At 43.2% G+C, this 22,970-nt stretch overlaps 1 protein-coding gene across 1 annotated transcript in view; it reads left to right on the top strand.

The window, feature by feature from the left end:
- The window catches only part of SNRNP70 (small nuclear ribonucleoprotein U1 subunit 70), a 38,432-nt gene extending 17,713 nt beyond the window's left edge, over positions 1 to 20,719 (top strand). Inside the window, exons 6-10 of the mRNA XM_068241140.1 lie at positions 356 to 418; positions 718 to 799; positions 10,273 to 10,374; positions 13,425 to 13,512; positions 19,630 to 20,719. Of these exons, the coding sequence (XP_068097241.1) occupies positions 356 to 418; positions 718 to 799; positions 10,273 to 10,374; positions 13,425 to 13,512; positions 19,630 to 20,401 (1,107 nt within the window). The 3' untranslated portion in view covers positions 20,402 to 20,719. The remainder of the gene's footprint in view (positions 1 to 355; positions 419 to 717; positions 800 to 10,272; positions 10,375 to 13,424; positions 13,513 to 19,629) is intronic.
- The last annotated feature ends 2,251 nt before the right edge of the window (positions 20,720 to 22,970 follow it).

Below are 22,970 nucleotides of genomic sequence, written 5' to 3'. Positions count from 1 at the left end.
GTCCTACAGTCACTCATCTACTTCCTGTGCCTGCAAATTGCCCTATCTCTTGTAGACACATGGCTTCTCCAGTACTTCTGACGCGTTGGTAGCTGTAGACCACTGTTCTTCCTGCTTTTGGTGAAGGAATTAAACAGTGGCAAGCACATTTTGGCCCATGAAAATTATTCTGTCCACTGCTTCTGTGTGTACGTTGGTTATATTTACCAACCTGATCAAAAATGTTGCCTTGCTCATTTATCAGTTTAGCTAACTTTTAAGTGTGAGTTCATGGCTTGTGTTGTGTATCTGGGATCCTGAAACTGCTTTACTGTAACGTTCGAAAATGTAAGCATCTTATTTTTTTTCCTTATAGAACTATGACACAACAGAGTCTAAACTACGAAGAGAGTTTGAAGTTTATGGACCCATTAAACGGGTATGTTGATCTCTACACTGCTATTCTTTTCATATAATACGCCCTTTTTTTCAGGGTTTTGCTTTGTTCTTGCTTTGCTTGCTCAGAAGAAAGACGCGACCACAACTAAAGATACATTCTGTGTACCAGTATTTGTTTTGCCATGTTGTGGAAGGTTCTGCTGTGCTTTATTTAAAAATGCATGAGACTTCACATACTAAGCAGCAGCATTAGTCGAGTGCTCTCCCCTAAAGCTAGTATGGTGGTGTGCATCAGAGCACTCCAGGAGCATGTTCTCATTGTCTGTCTTCACATTTCAGATTCACATGGTTTATAACAAGCGTTCTGGGAAACCTCGCGGTTATGCCTTCATAGAGTATGAACATGAGCGAGACATGCACTGTAAGTTCCTATTTGTAAACCGTACATTATTTATATACCATGTCCTGTCTGTCTAAATGTTTGGTTTAAATGCCCTTAAAGGGCTGGATCCAGAAGGTAAGTTATTGTATTGCTGAAGTGGCTACTCAAATTCCATTAACCACATCGATGCACTCACCATAGTGAGGGTGGGTCTTCTTCAGCGTGCAGATTATGAAAATGAGCAATTTTTTTTCCCATACCTTGAATGACGTCTTACAATTTTTTTCTTTGCATATGATCTCCATAGATTTTTATTTTGAAATTCTGTACTTGCTGAAGTTCCTTGTGGCATTGTCAGCTGACGGTAGTTTGAGTTAGTGGAGTTTGGGTTCCATGATTTGTTGCTTGAATTTGATGGGCAATAATTTATAAATTATGAATGCCATGAGTTTATTATAATTTCCAGTAGCAATCTGCCCCCCCCCCAACAATATGTTTAATGCATCTTTACCATGGCATTTAATTTCAATGCTGCATTAGTTTATAGGTCCGCATTTACCCGCCTGTAATGCAGCAGCTCTCTCCCTGTGCTTTCACTTTTAGAATCTAGAATGTCTCCCCCTAGTTGTTGCCCATCACTGTGCTGTGTAATGTTTTTCTAGTAGAAAAAAAAAACTGTACAAAGTGCAATGTGAGTGGGGTGTATTAATTTTGTGTTCTTATTGCCACTGCAGCCACCATTGTGATGGCAATTGTCACTGCTGGCTTGCAGCTGATGCTAATGCTCCCCTTTACAACATCTCATTGTATGGTTGGTATAAGGGTTTGTATGATGGGTAAGACTTTGCAGCATTTACACACAAGACACAGAGGAGTAGTTTAAGCAACAGCCCAGCCTTTATGTAGAGCAGACAGTGAGTCTTTGCATTACACCTTCATCACTAGGCTAAAGAGACACAACTGGGAGGGGTAGGCAAAAATCATTAACATTGCTCTTCATTAGGTGCCACAGGCAAAGAAATATTGCCAACGGTACACATGTATTTCTAGTAGTTTATTTTAAACTTAATAAAATCCAGGTTCTGTGGGCCTATTCACACTTCTGTGGTGGAAACTGCAATTTACATCTGTAGGTTTCTGCGTTTTAAAGACTTAGGGCTGTAAAAAGAAATACCTTATTTTTCGGAATATAATATGCATCTCCATCACTGTTTCCCTAGTGCTGATTGTTCCTGATCATGTGATTGCACGTGACCGGCACTAAGGGGAAGAGTGAGGGAGAGGTCTCTGATCCCTGCGTGCGACCTCGGATTAGATGAGATGTGATCCGCTTCCACTACTAACAGAGTGGGGGGGGGGGGTGAGGAGGGAGTGAGGGAGAGGTCTCTGATTGCCGTGGGTGCCCGGGGATCAGATGAGACATGATCAGCTTCCGCTACTATACTGTGTGTGTGTGGGGGGGGGGGGGTGGAGTGTCAAAAAGGGGCATGGAGGGGAACAATAAAGGACACAAAGGGGACAGGGGTGGACAGAAGAGGTACAAGGGACACTCAATAATTAGTGTGGGGATGCCCCTGCGTCTTGTGATCAGGAGCATCTTATAGTCCGAAAAAGTCTGTCAGGAGAAAAGCTTTTTATGCTCTTGTCACTAGGAAGGCTCCCTCTAGTGGCCTGTCCTCCTTTTCTTAGTTTACAGATCTCTTCTTGCCTTGCACAACACTGAGTGTGCAGCAGGTATCGGTCCTCCAGTGTCAGTCCACCCTGTAACTTATGGACATAACCATGAGTAGAGACTCTCAGGTAGAGCTGCCTATTACCTTACTTTAGTGGGCCACTGGAAAGGAGCCGAATACACAACTAAAGGACATTCTCCTCTGTTGAAGAAAAGACCTGCTAAACAAGAAGAGGATAAATTACTATAAGGAGCCATTCTAGAGATGTCTTTCTCCAGATAGATTAATTATGTATCCAGCCCAGAGTTTTACAACAAAACGTATTGCTGCACTAAGTTGTGCTGCGGCCAAAAACCTGCTTGTAGAGTTGCAATTATGAACCACTATAAACTGCACAAATGTGAGCTTTGCCATTGAAAACAAAGATAGAAAACATCTGTGCAGCATTTATGGGGTGGCAGATCTGCTAGAGAGGTGTGAACAGACCCCCATCAGGGATGTTGGGTATTACAGGTAGGAATTATGGGTGGCTATGTGTTCATTTGCTTAAGAGTTTATCAGATTTTTGAATAGTTTGCTTCAAATAACCATTTTGTAACATGTATCTGATACAGGGCCCTTTTCCACTAGAGGCGATTGCTGAATCACAAAATCGCCAATCGCTAGGGTTTACTAAATAACATAGGAATCGCGGTAGGTAGTTTCCACTACCTCGATTCGATTCTTACAAAAGTGCGATCGCGACGCGGAGCGATTATTGCCGCTATTTTGCTGTGCAGTGCATAGCAAAATCACAATCGCCGGGAAAAGGACTTAGCTGAATCGCAATCGCTAGCGTTTAGCACAAACGCTAGTGATTGCTAGTGGAAAAGGGCCCTTAGTGTGCCTTGGATGTTTGAAGCAAATGCAGATTCACAAAATTTCATACAGCGCATCAATGTTGGCTTCACACACTCAGGTTTTGGCTTTGATCTCAGATGAACAAGGCTTGTCAACAACCACTTCAGTACAGTGTTTTGCTAAGCCGTCCTCCATGCCTAGCGACAATGCTTGTTTTGTAAATAACGTTTTAGATCTGGTAACTAGTGGGTTAACTAGCGTTTGAACTATGTGGATTAACTGTATGGAAATCCACAAAATAAGTACTGTTGGTAGAACCTGAGGGCTGGTTTGGGAAACGCTGGGTATAGCATGTGGGTTTCTTGATGCAATTACATTGGTTTGTTTAGGCATACAGTTGTTGGCAAGTCTAGTTACTGTAGAGGAAAGCATACACTATTGTGGTCAACAATTGATATCTACCGGTTTGCCACCTTGATGCACCCGGCATTAGGTCAGATAAGGTAGTTTGAACAGACGCTAACTTTATACACCGCCAGCTTTCAGCCTACATCCTAGCTGCTTGATGTTTAATCTTACCCAATCAACATTTGAAGCAATTAACCCCCTTCCCTAACGCCGAAAGATGTTGGGAAGGTGGCAGCCCCAGGACCGCCTAACGCCGATGGGCGTCAAGTCCTGGAGGCGGAGAATAGCGGGGGATCACATATGCCGATGCACACATTTCCGCTCAGTTGTGGAGCTCCGTGAACAACCTGCTAGCCGCGATCGCGGCTGGCAGGTTGAAATAAAACAATCCCGTAATCACTGGTACAGCACTGCGATCTACTGCAGCGCTGTACAGGAGAGGCACACAAAGTGATCCCCCTCGTAGGCTGATGCCTATGGGAGGGATCACACTGATTGGATGTTTTATTGGCTTCAGGTTTGTTTGTTTTTTAATCACATTTTAACAGTTAATTAAAATAATTATTTTAGTGTATGCCTAGCCTAACAGATGGGATTGAAACCAAAATCTGACCGTGGGGGCCTCAAAGTACACTACAAAGAAGTACAGTATTAACTTGGGCTGGACTGAATTTCTGTAGGCAGTAGTTTTGTTATGTACACAATGGGATACACGGGTGGCTTTGTTTTATAGTAATTTTATTTCATAATACTTAAATACTTAGAGCTACTAGGTAATTGAAATTTAGATCCTACAACTTTTGAAGGGTCATCACCCAAAACCCATAGGTGTGCTGGTGGATTACAGCGCCCACTGACTTGTGTGTCTCAGGAACTCTGCTAAGATTTCTGCTGTGCACAAGTTTTCTTGTTTGTAGTCAAGTAGTTTGAGCAGAACTCTGGTGGGGTCCCTGACAGATATAAGAAACCTATGGAAGTTTGTCCATAAGTTTGTTTGTTTTGGATGGTATTGGTTTATCATTCAGAAACCCCATGTAAGGTGGTTTTCATTGATACCCAATAAGATGACCGTAACCTTATCAACAAAGCATCACTTTAATCTGATTCGAGACACAGTTTTTTATTTTTTTAATTTGCTTGTGCAACTCACTGGTTCTGAGTATGTAATACATACTTTTAAAGGTTTTGACTTGGATTACGAGACTGCCTGCCTTGTAATACTTCTCAAAACAGTGTGTTCTAAATTCCGACTTGCTAAATGAGAACTGTGTAACATAGGTTAAAGTACACCTGTCAGGATTCGTGTAGTTAAAGTAAGGTCATAATGTGTGCTTCAACAGCACACAGGAAGTCTGCTGACATTTTAGAGACTCATACCATTTAAGAGGGAAAAAAAAGTCTTCCAATCCCCAGTCAACTTAAATATAGTTCATAAATTGTTTTTTTTTTTTTTTTTCTTCTCTTGAGAAACTGGTGGGGCATTTGGTATTTGCTTGCCTGCTGATCACTGCAGCAGAGTTTGGCTTTTCATCTGGGTGTTGACTAAAGCCCAGTCTACACGATACGATTCTTTGTGCGATTCGATTAAGATTCTATTTACGATCCAGACATGTCGGATTTAATCGGATCGTAAATAGAATCGTAATCGAAACAAAGAATCGTATCGTGTAGATGGGGCTTAAAGGGAACCAGAGACGCCGGACATTGAAACAGAAAAAAGATTTCATACCTACCTGGGGCTTCTTCCAGCCCCATAAGCCTGGATCGCTCCCACGCCGCCATCCTCCGCTTCCTGGATCTGCCGGTACCGGGTCCCGTCACTTCCGGCGGATGCGGCCAATTGTCCGCATGATCAGGGGCTCCCTCCATATCCTTACGCGTGCGGCTGCGCAGTATGCAGCCGCACGCGTAAGGGTATGCTGGGAGCCCATGTGAAGCGGACAATTGGCCGCGTGCTAACGCCGACCGGTTGAAACTACGGGACCCAGAACCGGCGGATACAGGAAGCGGAGGACGGCGGCGTGGGAGCGATCCGTGCGTATGGGGCTGGAGGAAGCCCCAGGTATGTATAAAATCTTTTTTTCTGGCGTCTCTGGTTCCCTTTAATAGACTGAGGTGAACTGCAAAGACTCTGCTGCTTGGATCCTGTGGGTGGGTCACTAAAATGGGTAGCACATACTACTTCTGAGCTGTGGTAGCACACAATGGCCTCAAATCACTCAGCTTAATTCCTGTCTTTAATAACTCTTCCGAGCTGTTTTACAGTTATCACCATGGTGATATCATTGTGATAACTGTAAAACAGCTCAGAAAAGTTAATAAAGACAGGAGTTAACGTTAGTGAATTGAGGCCATTGTACACATGAAATTGAAAGTTCCTGTAAACTGCATTGTTGCAGCAATTACTCAGTCATTCTGTTAGTTTAGCTTTTATACAGTATCTTAAGCAAAAAGATGAATACGGTTAGATTACCTCATAGTTTCCCAGAACCAAAAAAAAGCTGCTAATTAGTTTGTCAGAAAATAGATAAGCCAAAGTAGTTGCTTTTTAGTTTATTTTATTTTTTTTTATAGTCCATATAATTTTTATATGGTTAGACAAGTTGAGTTCCTCCAGCATAGATGTAAGGAAACGTTTAGCGTACAGTGTCATTACTGTAAGTCTACGTAGAAGAGTATTGACATATTTTGTGAGGATTAGAGACAGTTTAGGGATAGTGGTTTTTTTTTTTGTTGTAGTTGCTGGCTGTCATCGGCCACAGATGATACAGTTGGTAAGGCTGTGCAAAGTGAGATGTTAGGGCCCAGGTAAGCCACGGCAAGTGGAGTCATCTATTTCACCTTCTCGTTGGCACTTGATGCTTCAATCAAATAGAGGCAATTAAAGAATCGCCAGCCAGCAATGGTAAATCTTCACTTTTGTTAAAGGACGAAGCTGAAGACTGCTTGGATGGAGAGGGGTAGGTGTGGGTAATAAAAAGGCCGTGATACAGGTATTAAATGGATTTTTAAGGTACAACCCCCAATTTGGATTAATAAAAATAAAATCCCTAGCTTTAACAGCCACTGCCATTTTCTTCAGTTTTCAGTGTTTGCTGCCCTCCCTCTCAACCCAATTGATGCGGTCTAAGGCCACTTGTCACCAGGAGTTAAGATTCTTTTTTTATTATTATTTATGGGTTAAGGTTTTGGCTTGGTGGGGGACTGGTTCATCAAGCTAAGGTTTTTCAGGAATAGCAAGGGTTTCTTTGTTTTTGTTTTTAGGCTTAGTAAAAAAACTAAATCCTTTGAATAAACAGGTAGATCACAGTTGAGGTAATGGTTCGGCAAGATATGACCATTCTCCTCGACCTACAGAGATCCTTTTACATACATGGTTGCTTTGCAGCAACGTGTATTGTACTATAGGGAGGATCAGCAGGAGTCCTTTTTCTTTTGGGCTATTGTGTGGCCAGGTAAATCCAGCATGGCCAGTTGTCTCTCTCTGCCAAGCAGTCAGTGTTTTTGATGGAACTCACACTGTCTGCAATGATCCCTTAAGCAAAGCACCCACGGGAAGATCATGGTCAAATGGTTCAGGGATCTCCGCCGACGAACTATCGTTCTCCAATCCATCTAGACGGTGTTGGAAAATGAACAATCCTTTACATGATCGCAGCATAACCTGCGAAAGTCAATGAGGATTTGAACGATCCTCCGATTCAATTAGACGTTGATGTCCAAAAATGAACGATCGCCACAGGTGGCATGAGTCGTGAAACCTTGTTTAACAAATTTTCGTTAATGTTGCACGATATCGCAAAAAAGGTTTGCTGGTCAAAAATTGTTTGTAAAAAGTTGGGTATGGGCCTTTACAGATTGTGTAATCTTTTGTGGCTGCCAACTGTGCGCACACTTCTAAATTTTTGCAGGCAAGCCCCTGGGGAAAATGTATGCTTACCTTAGCCATTACATAATGCCTGTATTTGCACATTGTGGGCATGTATCGCTTGGGTGAAATTATTGCAGCTACAAGATTGCAAAGTAATCCACTCCCTGGGATACTGGTTTTTACTAGTCAGCCGCAAATGTTACAGCCTTCCCCGGATCGCTGTTCAGCTTTCATGGTGAAGTAGATATCTCCTGATGGGTGGGAACACAACAGCGCATGCGCACCATGTAGATTGTGATGGCGGATTGAGCCATTATAGACTTATTGATTTTTTGAATGGGGTGGGGTGCAATCCAGCAATCGATAATTGGTAAGTTGTCTGGAAAAGAAAGTGGCAGTCACATGATGAACTATCTCTTGCCTATGTAAGTGACCATGTATGACTGCTACTTTTGCGGCTTTATACAGTGCAGACATTTGGCTTTATCCATACAGGTATGTGACTAATTCTGAGGGCCAGCCAGTTCAGTTCGTGAACTGCTTCAGTCCATCCTAATAAGCTTGTGTTATTGCCGGCTGAACCTTATCCAGCCCTTGAATTACTGGAATATAACTGCCAGTCCATTTGCTGCTGTCCTTGTTAAAGACTAACTGTATCTTGGCAGCAGGATTGCTCCACAGATGAAAGATAGAGCAGTCCTTTCTTGCTAAATAAGCTGCTTTACTGTAGAAAGTGTAATGCTAGGATTGCCTCTTTGGAGCATTTGTTTCTGTTTGGCTTGTTGTGTTCTGGCACCCATTCACACACTGGAACACACATACTAATGCAGGCATGTCAAACCAGTCCTATGAGGGCCGAGGTCCTCACATATTTGACACAGCTCAAATGAATTGATAGGTCTGAATGTGTGGTCCATCAGGTAGAACACATTCCTCTCTTCCTCAGTCCATCGTAAACACTGGCATGGATCTGGCCCTCCAGGCCTGAAGTTCGACAACAGTGTACTAATAGAAATGAGAGTGCAAGCTGGGCCCAAATGGATCGAACTGCATCAATCTTCTGTGTCATTTAATGCACAGCACCTTATTTAGCAAGTTAGGTCAGTTTCAGTCCTGGCAGTAATCGTGTTGCCAAGGTATAGTTTTGATTTGTGCTACGTACACACACTCGATTTTTATCACCTGAAAGTTTCTGATTCAGATGGGAAATCTTCACCAATCCGCTGAATTAGATAGTGCTTAGTCAACTGCTATTGTAGTTCCCACTGTGCATTGCAGCAGGATGATCTCCCTATCAACCTTCTCTTTCCCCTCATAGGACAGAAGGGGCTGCTCAGCAGGGGGCAATGTAGCTCATTTTTGTTATCCTAGATAAGTTGTCCCACAAAGGAATCCCAGATAGTTTCATGAGACGTTTTCCCCTGTGTGTACGTAGCTTTAGTATCCGGTCTGTTTTGGTAATCTTGCTGGCAGTTGGTAACAGGAAACTGAATGCAACATTGGCTTCATGGACCAGTTTTTGTAAGTTTAAAAAAAAATTGTGTATTGAATGTTGCTTACCTTTCTGGCGAGAATGATTGATGGGAGTTTCCACTCCTGACCAATGCAGTCTGCATAAAAGAATCTTCAGCGCTCCTAAGGCTAAGTATATCAAATCACGTTATTTGGACTGCTATTAAGATGGCAGTTATTGACTGGTTAAAAAAAAAAAAGTTATAAAGTCCCAGTGGAGCCTGTGGGACTTTGGCTACTGTCAGCAAGCAGCCAATGATGCTCTGCAGTAATCAGCTGTTCGCCAAACACAAAGTTAAGAAACGATGTGAGTGGAATACAGTAGTGCAGCTGGGACAGGTAAGCGTTTCTCAGCTGTAAGAAATGCATCACTTTCCAAAAAAAAAAACCTTAAAAGGACCAGCCAAGATTCAGACCTCCTTTTTCCAAGATATCGTCATGAAATTCGTTGAATTTGAGGCGGTAATTTGAGAAATTTTGTAAGTAGCTTCACCAGGTAACTTTTATTTTATTGGTTCTGTCTAGTGCTTCTATGCTGTATTTTAACTGTAGCCTTTGACTTTGTGTGTGTGTGATCTTTCAGAAGGACCTGTAAACCTATCAGACACACTTCAGTCATACACTTTAGTCTCAGGGATTTAAGCCTTTTCTTTTGTTCACAAGATGACTAAGACTACACAGAAGAAAGACCAGAACTGTATTTTTCACTTTTTTTTTTTTTCCCCCCCCTATTCTTTGGTAGTTGAGGGAGGCCTACTGCAACACTTAAGGCAGACACAGGACAGATTTGTTGCACTTAGGAGGATAAGCAAATGTTTTCTATAACCTGTTTTTCTTCTTTTCAGCGGGGAGGTAGTGGGGCACATTTGGGAATGGGAACGGTCAAGGTTTTCATAACCATTGTTTACAGAGGTGCTGTTCTCTGGCAGAAAAGAGCCATTGGGCAGATACACCTCTGCTTGTCTGAGGTTTTGGCATTATCAGCTGTCAATCATTTCTACAGAGAAGAGCATTTATTGTACCTCAACACCACCATGTTCTGCAGTGCTCCACATGCCTCCTGGAGGAGCAGCTGCTTGATCTCCTGCATAATTCTGTATGCTGTTTTGTGTCATGTGAAAGGTTAAGCTTGTGGGAGGGGGGGAATAATGTTGTGCACCTTGGTTAATTGCTTCTGTTCTGCCCTTCTGGAAATGGTATGTTTACAGCGGCTTACAAGCATGCAGATGGAAAGAAAATTGATGGAAGACGCGTGTTGGTTGATGTTGAGAGAGGACGTACTGTGAAAGGCTGGCGCCCACGGAGGCTGGGTAAGATAATCACTGTCTGTCTGCTCCCTTGAAAATACCAAAGGTTTGTGTTTAAAGTAACATCAGTTGAGGCTACAGAAATATCGATGGATTAAATTGCTCGAGGAACATGTTAGATTAGCAGTGTGATAAATCCGAAGCTTTCATGCCGAGTTAGGCCTGAAAGATCTAATTTAAACCGAAATCACGATCACCGAGATCACAATGTCACAATCGTCAAAGCAGCAATTATCGTGATCACGTCATTTCCACATAGGGAATGTTTGAAGTGGTTTCAACCGGCCAAGTCCCGGCCGGCGCATGCGGCCCACAGCGTTGGACACACCCTACGTATGAGTCCAACGTTTTGCCAATGTTGCCGGGAAGTATTCTGTGCATTAGAGCCTGCAGGAGGCGAAGTTGGATATATTAGCTTCGCTGGACTCGTGCTTGAAGCTATGTCCAGAACTGATGCAGCTTTGGGGACAGAGGAGGCACAGAGAGAGACACAGGAGATGCAGAGGGGGCACAGAGAGAGACGCAGAGAAAGAGCGGGCACAGAGACACAAAGGGGGCAAGAGAGAGACCCAGAGGCGGCATGAAGAGGCAAAGGGGGCACAAAGAGAGGGGGTACAAACAGGCACTGAGGGGGAACAAAGCTTGATTTGAAGGAAATCGAAATCGCAATTTCAGAAAGAAAGCGCTCAAATTTTTTCCTAAAATCGTTCAGGCCTATGCCGAGTCCATTGTATTCTAAAAGAAACTAGAGTTTAATGTGTATATAAATTCTTCGGTCTTTAACCTCCTTAGCGGTATGCCCGACACTATCGGGAATTCCGCCGGCTGTCCTCAGGAGTCCCCCAGTATAATTTTTAGAGATCCCATGTCTGTAATAGCTTCAGCTAGCACTAGGCTAGCTAGCAGTGGTGGCCAGCATCCCCCCAAATACTTTTGATTGCCCGCTAAATACATTACCCCCCCTGTATCGGGTCTGCACATGACGCCGCCGACGTCATGACGTCATGTTCGATCCTCCCCATAGAGAAGAGCGGAGCTGTCTGGGGAGGCTGCGCCGATCGCTGGATCCAGGCTGGGTAATGTATTTAGCGGGCGATCGGGGGGGATCAAAAGTAATCGGGGGGGGTGGGGGGGGGGTTGCCGGCCACCACTGCTAGCTAGCCACCACTGCTAGCTAGCCTAGTGCTAGCTGAAGCTATTACAGCCATGGGATCTCTAAAAATTATACTGGGGGATTCTCTGCTGCAAACCCTCCTGAGCGGCGTAACGCTCAGGAGGTTTAAGAGGCACTGAAGCGAAAAAAATGATTAACGAATTGGTTGTGTAGTACGGATAATTACTAGAACATTAGTAGCAGATAAAATATTTATTTTCTGCTAGTGTTTTTATAATATTGCATCATTCTCAATTTGCAGTTCACACACACTACTCAACATTCTAAATAATTTTACAGAGCAGCCCAGTGAACTATTGACCTGTCCTCTGGAGAGAAAAAGAAAATACAGTGACAGTTGAGATAACAAGCTTCAGAAGTCAGAGCTCTCTGCGACTTTGAAAGTCGTGGAGCTCAATGGCTCTTTTTGCATAGATAACTGGAGTTCAACTCTTCCTGTACTGGAACAATATTAGACTTATGTCTCTGCTACTAATGTTTTATTTCTTAGCTGTACTACACATACAAATCATTATATCATAATTCTTTTTCGCTTCAGTGTCTCTTTAAATAAAATGTGTACCTGTTCTTCTGAAGCATGATTGACTTGCATGCTTTTACTTTCCCTTTGAAGAACTCTATTTCCACTTCCTGCCTGTAAGCTTGCAAAAAGTCTGCAGGAAGAGGAATTTTCTGAGGAATGGGACTTAAGAGATAAAGCTAAAAGTACATGGCTTATACTGAAGAGGTGAACATCAAATGCATTTTTACTAAATACATTCAGGTACATTTTAACACCAGATCTAGCCTTCTCTGGAAGCAGTCTTGTTGGTGAAGTAGACAGAAGTGCGTGGCATTTTCTGCACTAGTTACTAGTGATGGTCAAAGAGAAGCAAATTTCGAGTTGATGCAGGATTATGCAAATTTTATGTGCACATTTATGCAGTTTGAAAATGGACAAATTGAAATTTACCTCAGCAGGATTTGATTGGTTCATTTTCAAGCTACATAAATTTGCATACAAAATTACCAAGCTCTTTACTGCCTCTGAGTTTCTTGTAGTGACTCCTACTGTTCACCTTATTTCAGAGAACAGCTTCTTAATATGTTAAGGAATTAAAAACTCAGGACACGTTGTTTTTTGATAGACAGAAATCTAAGTAGATTATATACCCAATCGTATTTGGGATTAGCATGCTGTGCAGCACTCGTGTGTAACCTCAAAGTATGTAATAGAAATTGTTATTGAAATACAGTAGAATCTTGTTATAGTAAACTCTGATATAGTAAACCTCTGGGTATAGTAAACTCAGTCCCTGGGTCTCGACCATGCACCTGTATGAATATAGATTAGTGAACGACCAATTCTGATATAGTGAACTACTTGACCAGGTCCATTTGAGTTTACTATAAAGAGATTCTACTGTAATGCCTAATGCACACGATGAGCTTTTCTGGCAGATTTCTTGCCAGATTGATTTCCAGCATGTCCGATCTGATTTCCAACCGATTTTTCCATAGAAGTGAATGGAAAATCAATCGGAAATCAGAATGGACATGCTGGAAATAATCTGGCAAGAAATCTGCAAGAAAATCTGTGTATGTTTTAGGCATAATTCTCACTTGCACACAGATGTCATGCTTATTGTATGCAGTTGCCAATCAAAATTCAAGAATTCGGCCAATCAAAACCACTTCCTGCCAGTATGCATTGGCCCAGTTTCAAGCTTCGTGCATTGTGCATCAAATTTGCATGCAAGTCAGAATTATTTGCATCTCATTAATCTTTACTAGTTTGTGTTAGCGTAACCTCAGCAGCGCTGCTTACTATTAGCTGCCTATCAGTAGGATCACTTTTGACTTCATTATTCTCTATGAAATTCACCTTTGCTTTTATTAGGTGGTGGTCTCGGAGGCACAAGACGTGGCGGCGCTGATGTCAACATACGGCATTCTGGGAGAGATGATACATCCAGATATGATGAGAGGTGGGTGTTACAGTGCTGCCTTATTGGGGTTTAATAGTTAGTGGCTGGATAGTGTACTGGTTAAGGGCTCTGCCTCTGACACATGCGACCAGGGTTCCGAATCTCGGCTCTGCCTGTTCAGTAAGCCAGCACCTATTCAGTAGGAGACCTTGGCAAGTCTCCCTAAAACACTGCTACTGCCTATAGAGCGCGTCCTAGTGGCTGCAGCTCTGGCGCTTTGAGTCCGCCTGGAGAAAAGCGTGATATATATTTGTTTGTATTATGCAGACTGACTTATACAGATTTCATGTGTTTTCCATAGTTCTTCACTAATGTTAAAATTAAAGAACTATCGATGCATTTTTTTTGTAATGTATACATTAACATACATACACATACATTACCACTAGTACTAGGAGCAGAGAGGGGAGGGCCTTGTGGATTAAATTGCTGCTAGTACTGGTGGTAATGTGTGCCAGTATAATAGCTTGTATCAATAGCTTGTCCATTAAAGGATACATCTGGGATTTAAAAGCACCACTTTCATAGGTTTGCTGTCAGACACTTTTATTAGAAATTAAGGTGACTTCTGGATCATCTCCTTAGAGCCAATCAGTGGTTGTGTGCTTAACCATTTCAGCCCGCGGGGATTTTTTCACCTTATGCACCAGAACAATTTTCACCTCCCATTCATTCGCTAATAACTTTATCACCATTTATCACAATTTATTGATCTATATCTTGTTTTTTCCGCCACTAATTAGGCTTTCTTTGGGTGGTAGATTTTGCTAAAAATTATTTTTTTGTAAATACATTTTAACAGGATTAATAAGAAGAAAAAAAATGGAAAAAATTCATTATTTTTCAGTTTTCGGCCATTATAGCTTTAAAATACCAAAATACCATTATTAAAACCTTTGTATTTCATTTGCCCGTTTGTCTCGGTTATGACACCATTTAAATTTTGTCCCTATCACAACGTATGGTGCCAATATTTTATTTGGAAATAAAGGTGCATTTTTTCCGTTTTAAGTCATCACTATTTACAAGCTTATTTAAAAAGTTCAGACCCTTAGGTAACTATTTGTCTGTTTTTTTTTGGGGGGGGGTTATTTTTTTTAATTGTAATTTTTTGGGGGGTAATATTTTGGTGTGGGAAATAGTTAATTTTTAATGTTATATGTGTAAATTGTAATGTAAAAAATATGTAGATGTAGTTTTACTATTTGGCTACAAGATGGCCGCCTTGAATTTTTTTTTCCCTCCTTGTGCTTCTCCCTAAGCGGAAGAACAAGGGGGATGTTGAAATTTTTACGTGCAGAAAGACTGAAGCCTCTTGTAAACAGTGTTGCCAACCTTTCACGTTGTTTTTTTACTGACTAATACCTAAAAATTTACTGACAAAAGATTTTTTTTACTGACAAAACCCCCTGCGCCGCGCGTAGCGTGGCTTGCCGAAAAATGGGCGTGGCCACGCAACAGAATGTGGGCGTGGTCATGGGTGGAGCCAAATATACATGATTTTAATTTTGCTGTGAAAGGTCTGCCAGGGAAGTTTGAGCTCTGCCATAGTGTTCCCTCCCCCCTTCCCCCAAAATACATGTAATCTTACAGCATTTCACCAAAAATCCACGTAATCTGGCAGAGGTTCTTCCAAAATACAGATAATATGGCAGTGGTTCCCAAAAAATAGATGTTATCTGGCAGCAGCGATTCCCCCAACATACACATAATCTGGCAGCAGTTCCCCAAAATACATTTAATCTGACAGCAGTGGTTCCCCAAAAATAGGTAGCCCCAGGTCTATAGGTGTCCCCAGAATAGGTGGCCAGGGGTAGAGATGTCCCCAGAACAGGTAGCCAGGGGGAGAGATGTCCCCAGAACAGGTAGCCAGGGGTATATGTGCCCAGTATATGTAGGCAGGGGTACAGGGCCGGTTCTAGACTGGCACATATGAGGGGGCAGTCAAATGGGTAGGGGGCAACATGTTCGAGGAAATTTGCGGCGACTAAAGTGGGCATGGCAAGTAAATGCACATAATGAGAGACAGCGTTTCACCAGTAAATGCGCGTAATGACAGACAGCTTTTCACCAGTAAATGCACATAAGAGACCGCCTTTCACCAGTAAATGCACGTAATGAGAGACAGCTTTTCACCAGTAAATGCACATAAGAGACAGCTTTGCACCAGTAAATGCACATAAGAGACCGCCTTTCACCAGTAAATGCACGTAATGAGAGACAGCTTTTCACCAGTAAATGCACATAATGGCAAACAGCCAGTGTCCTCAGTATATGTAGCCAGCAGATATATGTGCCCAGTATATGTAGGCAGAGGTATATGTGCCCAGTATATGTAGCCAGGGTTATATGTGCCCAGTAGATGTAGCCAGAGGTATATGTGCCCAGTAGATGTAGCCAGGGTTATATGTGCCCAGTAGATGTAGCCAGGGTTATATGTGCCCAGTAGATGTAGCCAGGGTTATATGTGCCCAGTAGATGTAGCCAGGGTTATATGTGCCCAGTAGATGTAGCCAGGGTTATATGTGCCCAGTAGATGTAGCCAGGGTTATATGTGCCCAGTAGCTGTAGCCAGGGTTATATGTGCCCAGTAGCTGTAGCCAGGGTTATATGTGCCCAGTAGCTGTAGCCAGGGTTATATGTGCCCAGTAGCTGTAGCCAGGGTTATATGTGCCCAGTAGCTGTAGCCAGGGTTATATGTGCCCAGTAGCTGTAGCCAGGGTTATGTGCCCAGTAGCTGTAGCCAGGGTTATATGTGCCCAGTAGCTGTAGCCAGGGTTATACGTGCCCAGTAGCTGTAGCCAGGGTTATACGTGCCCAGTAGCTGTAGCCAGGGTTATACGTGCCCAGTAGCTGTAGCCAGGGTTATACGTGCCCAGTAGCTGTAGCCAGGGTTATACGTGCCCAGTAGCTGTAGCCAGGGTTATACGTGCCCAGTAGCTGTAGCCAGGGTTATACGTGCCCAGTAGCTGTAGCCAGGGTTATACGTGCCCAGTAGCTGTAGCCAGGGTTATACGTGCCCAGTAGCTGTAGCCAGGGTTATATGTGCCCAGTAGATGTAGCCAGGGTTATATGTGCCCAGTAGATGTAGCCAGGGTTATATGTGCCCAGTAGATGTAGCCAGGGTTATATGTGCCCAGTAGATGTAGCCAGGGTTATATGTGCCCAGTAGATGTAGCCAGGGTTATATGTGCCCAGTAGATGTAGCCAGGGTTATATGTGCCCAGTAGATGTAGCCAGGGTTATATGTGCCCAGTAGATGTAGCCAGGGTTATATGTGCCCAGTAGATGTAGCCAGGGTTATATGTGCCCAGTAGATGTAGCCAGGGTTATATGTGCCCAGTAGATGTAGCCAGAGGTATATGTCCCCAGTAGATGTAGCCAGAGGTATATGTGCCCAGTAGATGTAGCCAGGGTTATATGTGCCCAGTAGATGTAGCCAGATGTATGTGCCCAGTAGATGTAGCCAGGGTTATATGTGCCCAATAGATGTAGCCAGGGGGTATATATGTGCCCAGTAGATGTAGCCAGGGGTATATATGTGCCCAGTAGATGTAGCCAGGGTTATATGTGCCCAATAGATGTAGCCAGGGGGTATATATGTGCCCAATAGATGTAGCCAGGGGGTATATATGTGCCCAGTAGATGTAGCCAGGGGTATATATGTGCCCAGTAGATGTAGCGCAGTGGCAGGCGGCAGTGAGCGGAACTTACCTACGACTTCTCTCGTCGCCGGCGCGGGATGATCTGCCGCTACTCTGGTCTGGTGCAGACCAGAGCAGCAGAACTTCCGGCGCAGGAGCGAGACGGAAGGTAAGTCCCGCCCGCTGCCAAGCGCCACTCCGCACTTAGGAGGGGGACAGTCAACGAGGGAGGGAGAGCTCTAAGGTGAGAGAAGGGAGGGAAGATTGCCCCCTTCTCCACCGCTGCCAACAGCTCTTCCTCCACTGCGCCGCTGTCCTCCTGAAACAGGGCGGGCGGCCAATCGGCCGCCCTTTTACGGACGCTGCTGAATTCCTTACGGAATTCACGGGCAGCTTAATTTGTATAAAAAATTACGGGCTGCCCGTAAATTTACGGGCGGTTGGCAACACTGCTTGTAAGAGCGCTTCAGTTTTTCTGCGGGGGACACTGATCGGTGATCGGGAACCATGTTCTGTTCACTGATCCCAGCAGCCGCCCGGACGTGAGCTTCACGTCCGGGCGGCAGAAATGGTTAAAGAGACTGAAGTCGTTTTTTTTTTTTTTTTTGTTTGTTTGTTTTTTTACCAGGTTTTCTTAATTTAATCTTGTTTAGCATTATAGCCTAAGTTGAATCACCGCAGTCCCGCCGCAAAACAAGTTGTTTTTTTTTTTTTCTCATAGAAAAAAAGCCCTGCAAAGTTCCTGACCTCTCAGGTCTTCCTTGAAGAGGCAGAGCTTTGAGCTGTAGCTCTGCCTCTCTGCAATCATTCTCTGCGATCGCTGCCTCCTCCCGCCCCTCTCATTCTTCTTTCACTGAGAGGGGCGGTGAGAAGGCGGAGATTGATTGCGGAGAGGCAGAGCTACAGCGCAATGCTCTGCCTCCAGGGCATCACGATCTGCGACCTGCAAAGTTGTGGAACTTTGCAGGTCATTTTCTCTATGAAAAAAACACTCTTCGTGGCGAAATTGCGGCAATTCAACTAAGGCTATAATGCTAAATAAGATTAAATTAAAGAAACTGGTAAAAAATTAGACTTCAGAGTCTCTAAATGTTACCAGTGATATATTGTACATACATCATGTGTATATTCCTAGCTGAACTGAGGGCTCTTTCACATCTGAAATGGCATTGGTGATGGATCAATGCATACATCTTGATTCATGCGTTGTGGTGCGTTTCATTTCACCGCAATGAGTATATGTTTTTAATGCTTTTTCAATCCATCACAGCACGTGACTGTATTATTTTTTTGATTTTCAACTGTAACTGCGTTGAAACGTTTTAAAAACGCTTGCTCTTTTCTTGGGCTTTTTATATTGACTTTTCATTGTAATGCGTAACGCAAGCTTCGAGCGATTAAAAGCTCCGGGGAGCGTTGAACCGCAACACACACAAACACAGTGTTGGATGTGAAAGGTAAAATGAAAGTCTGGATTTTCATTTGGTGGGCCACTGCGCCTGCACAGTCATGGCAACTGGTATCCTTGCTCGCATTGCTGTCCACAATGGTGTCCTGCGCAGGACGCTATTGCGGACGGTAGTGCAAGCAAGAATACGTGTTGCCAGGGTTGCGCAGGCGCAGTGGTCCGCTGAGTCGGCGAAAACTAAACTGTCAGCAGGAGAACTGAGGATCGTGGAGGACTGGCGTGGGCACAGGACTGCTGCAGGGGGATGGTAGATACGCTTCATTTTTCACAGTTCAGGTTCCCTGTAATTAGGCGCAAATCTAACAGTTTAAACTGGCCGGATCAAATGCAGAATCTGATGGCTTTGATTGGTCCAGTTCCAAGGCTCATACATTTTACCCAAAATTGTATCAACTCAATTAGAAGCATCCCATTAACAATCTCTGCTGGTCACACAGGAAAGGTTTTCATTTGTCTGCCTTTTTGTACATGCATATTTTTTGACACTACGGCATCTGTGTGTTTTTAAGTTGAACCTGAGGTGAGGGTGATAAGGATGCTGCCATATTTTGTTTTAAGCAATCCTAGTTGCCTGGATACTCTGCTGATCTTTATCTTCTAATACTCTAAGCCATAGACCCTGAACAAGCATGCAGCAGATGAGGTGTTTCTGACAATATTATCAGATCTGACAAGATTAGCTGCATGCTTGTTTCTGGTGGTTTTCGGACTACTGATGGTGCTACTGCAGCCAAATAGATCAGTGGTGCTGGCCGGCACTTGGTATTGTTTAAAAGGAAAAAATTAAGGCAGCCTCCATATCGCTCTCACCTTGGGTTCACTTTAAACTTGCATGTTTTAACACAGTAGCGGATTATGAGAAAGTGTTATGCAAAATTATTATTTTTTCCCTGCTCTTCCCTGAACCCTGCCTGAATTCTGTTTAGCTTTTTTTTCATATAGGTGACTTTTCTACTCTTTAGACATTATGCATTTTTTTGTAAGACCTTTATTTGCTTTTATCAGGGATCGTGACCGTGAAAGGGAGCGAGACCGCCGAGAGCGCAGCCGAGACAAGGAACGAGAAAGGAGAAGAAGCCGTTCCAGGGAGCGTGTTAGGAGGAGGACCCGAAGCCGAGAAAAGGAGGAAAGGAAACGTAGCAGAGAAAGGAGTAGGGATAAGGATAAGGATAAAGATAAGGATAAGGATAAAGATAAGGATAAGGATAAAGATAAGGATAAAGATAAGGATAAGGATAAAGATAGAGAACGCAAACGCAGGAGTCGCAGTAGAGACCGCAAGCGTGACCGAGACCGTGATAGGGAAAAGAAGGAAGAGCGTGTAGAAGTAGATGTTCCAGAAGCGGATTGTATTCCTGAAGAAACACTAGCAGGTGATGGGCTTGTGGATGGCATTGAGATCAAGCCAGAGCCAGAAGAAAAGCCTAGGGAACGTGAGCGAGAGAGGGATAGAGATAAGGACCGGGATAAAGATAGAGACCGGGATCGGGACAGGAGGCGTAGCCATAGAGATAGGGACAGAGATAAGGATCGAGATAGAGACAGAGATAGGAGACGGGATAGGGACAGAGATAGGGACCGGGATCACAAGCGTGACAGAGATCGGGGTGATCGCAGTGAGAAGAGAGAGGAGAGGGTTCCCGATAATGGTATAATTGCAGAACCTCCAGTGGAAGAGACCAGCCAGGATATGTACTTAGACCAGGAATCCATGCAGTCTGGAGATGGGTATTTATCCACAGAGAATGGCTATATCATGGAGCCTCCTATGGAGTGACCTGCTTCATCCTCAACTGAACTTTTCTTCCATAACAGCGTTTCTGTGTGCGTATCCATGAGCCACATCTACACAATGATTTCACTTGTGTGTATGACTCTGGTTTCCCTCTTGGCCATCTGTGATGATTTGTGGAGTCCAAAACAGCAACGCTATACAGCATTGATTTCATGCAGCTGAATTAGGGTTTTTTTTTTCCGTAGGTGGGTATGTTTTACAGATTTGCGTAACTGTCATCCCCCCAAACTTGTGTAAAATTGCTGACTTATTTTATTTTCTTTTTTACGGCCTCTCAAGAATAAAATCATTTTAATGTTACTCATGTATTCTTGTGACTTATTTTGGGGAAGTCGTAGCAAACCTAGGCATAAAAAGGGTAAATTAAAGGACAACTGAAGTGAGGGGGAAATGGGAGGCTGCCATTTGTTTTTTTAAAGAGTAACTGTCAGGCTGCAAAAGCTAATTTAAACCTCTATTCTCCTGTGTTAAACAGTTTAGAAGGAAGCCAAAAAGGCAATACTGAAGTTAAAAATCTCTCTTACTTTTGATGTGTGCTGAACAGCAAGGCTGTTATTCCCAAGCTCTTAAAAGTACGAGAGGCCGCAAAACATACTGCAAAGCATTCTGGGGCTGCTTCTTCCCACCTTGGGTCCTCCCCTCGGCTGCTAGTGGGAAGTTACAGGCTCAAGTTACAGCATCTTGTAACTCAGCCCAGCTCACAGCACTGAAAAATCACGGCATATGTTCCGTTAGAGTATACTGCATGAGTCCGCTATTGTTCCTAGCCACAAGGCTAAATAATATTCACTGCACATTAGTGTTGTCCGGATCATGAGCCATTAGGGGTTTTTTTGTGAGTCAAATCATCAGGAAGCAGGGAGGACATGACGACACAATATGCTTCATAGGAGACAGACAAACATGGAACCTGCCATGAGTTGTCAGGAGCATCATTCTCTGCAAATACTATATAAAAAATTCTGTGAAATCCAAACGTGGACAGTGAAATGCATATGTAATGTAAGAACAGCCAATTTTTAGCTACTGATCTATGTGTTATTTTTCTCTGAGACCTTATACATAACAGCTCCTCTTTAAGCAATGCCAGTTGCCTGGCTGTCCTGCTGATCCTCTGCCTCTTATACTTTAACCACTTCAGCCTACAGGGTTGAGATTTTACATCTGAGCAACTTTCACCTCCCATTCATTTGCCAATAACTTTAGCACTACTCATCACAATAAATTGATCTATATCTTGTTTTTTCCGCCACCAATTAGGCTTTTTGTGGGTGATACATTTTGCTGAGAATTAATTTATTCTAAATCCATTTTAACAGGAATATTAAGAAAGAAATGGAAACAAATAATTATTGCTCAGCTTTTGGCCATTATAGTTTGAAGTTAATACATGCTACCATAATTAAAACCTATATACTTTATTTACCAATTTGTCCCGCTTATTACACCATTTAAATTATGTCCCTATCACAATGTATGGTGCCGATATTTAATTTGGAAACAAAGGTGCATTTTTTTCAATTTGCGTCCATCACTATTTAGAAGCCCATAATTTAATAAATCATATTGATATACTCATTTGACATGAATATTTAAAAAGTTCAGACCCTTAGGTAACTGTTTGTTTGTTTTGTTGTTTTTTTTATTGTAATTTTTCATTTTATTTTTTATTAAAACTTGTATGTGGGTATTTTTTGGTGTGGGAGGTAAACAGGATTTTAAATGTTTTAAAATGTATTTATTCAATTGAAAGTGTTTTGGTGTAATTTGCTCTATTTGGCCACAAGATGGCCACAGTCAAAAAGTCCTGGGAGCGACTGATCTCGCTGCCAGGAAGAAGTATGAAGACTGGGAACTTTTTGATCTCGGAAAAGCTGCAGCGTCTGCAGAGACGCTGTCGGCTTTTCTCCAGGGGGGGGGGGGGGGGGTCCGATCAGTGAAAGGGATTTATAATCCCTTTCATTGATCGCGGGGCTAACGGCCAGCAGCGGGGGCGCGGGGCGGGAGCGACCGCGACCCGCGGGAGTGTGCGCACCCTAACTGGACGAAAATTTTTGTCCAGTTAGGCTGAAGTGGTTAAGGCAAGCCATAGACCCTGAACAAGCGTGCAGTAGATCAGATGTTTCTGACCTTTGTCAGATCTGACTAGATTAGCTGCATGCTTATTTCTGGCATTATTCAGACACTACTACAGCTACATAGATCAGCAGGGCTGCCAGGCAACTGGTTATTTTATTTATTTTTTCAAGGAAATCAATATGGCAGCCTCAGTCTCAGAGGCTTTCCCTATGTGAGACGGGTGCCGCCTGTTGCCCTTACTGTTTAACTTGGCACTTAAGCCACTTACTACACTGAGGAACCACATTAGGGGAGTTGAGATCAAGGTTGTTGAGTTACAACAGGCCCTTTGCAGTCAACATCCTTGTGTTTTGTGGTGATCCGGTTTCTCAAATTACCAAGGTTTTAAAGATTTTCTGGGCGTTCTTATATTCTTTCAGGGCTGAAAATTAATAAAGGTAAATGTGTTAATGTCACTATCCAAACTTGTGGA

The sequence above is a fragment of the Hyperolius riggenbachi genome, chromosome 6 (assembly GCF_040937935.1).
Source record: "Hyperolius riggenbachi isolate aHypRig1 chromosome 6, aHypRig1.pri, whole genome shotgun sequence".
NCBI lineage: Eukaryota > Metazoa > Chordata > Amphibia > Anura > Hyperoliidae > Hyperolius > Hyperolius riggenbachi.
Note: the sequence above shows the minus strand (reverse complement) of the source record. Positions and strands in the feature narration are given on the sequence as shown.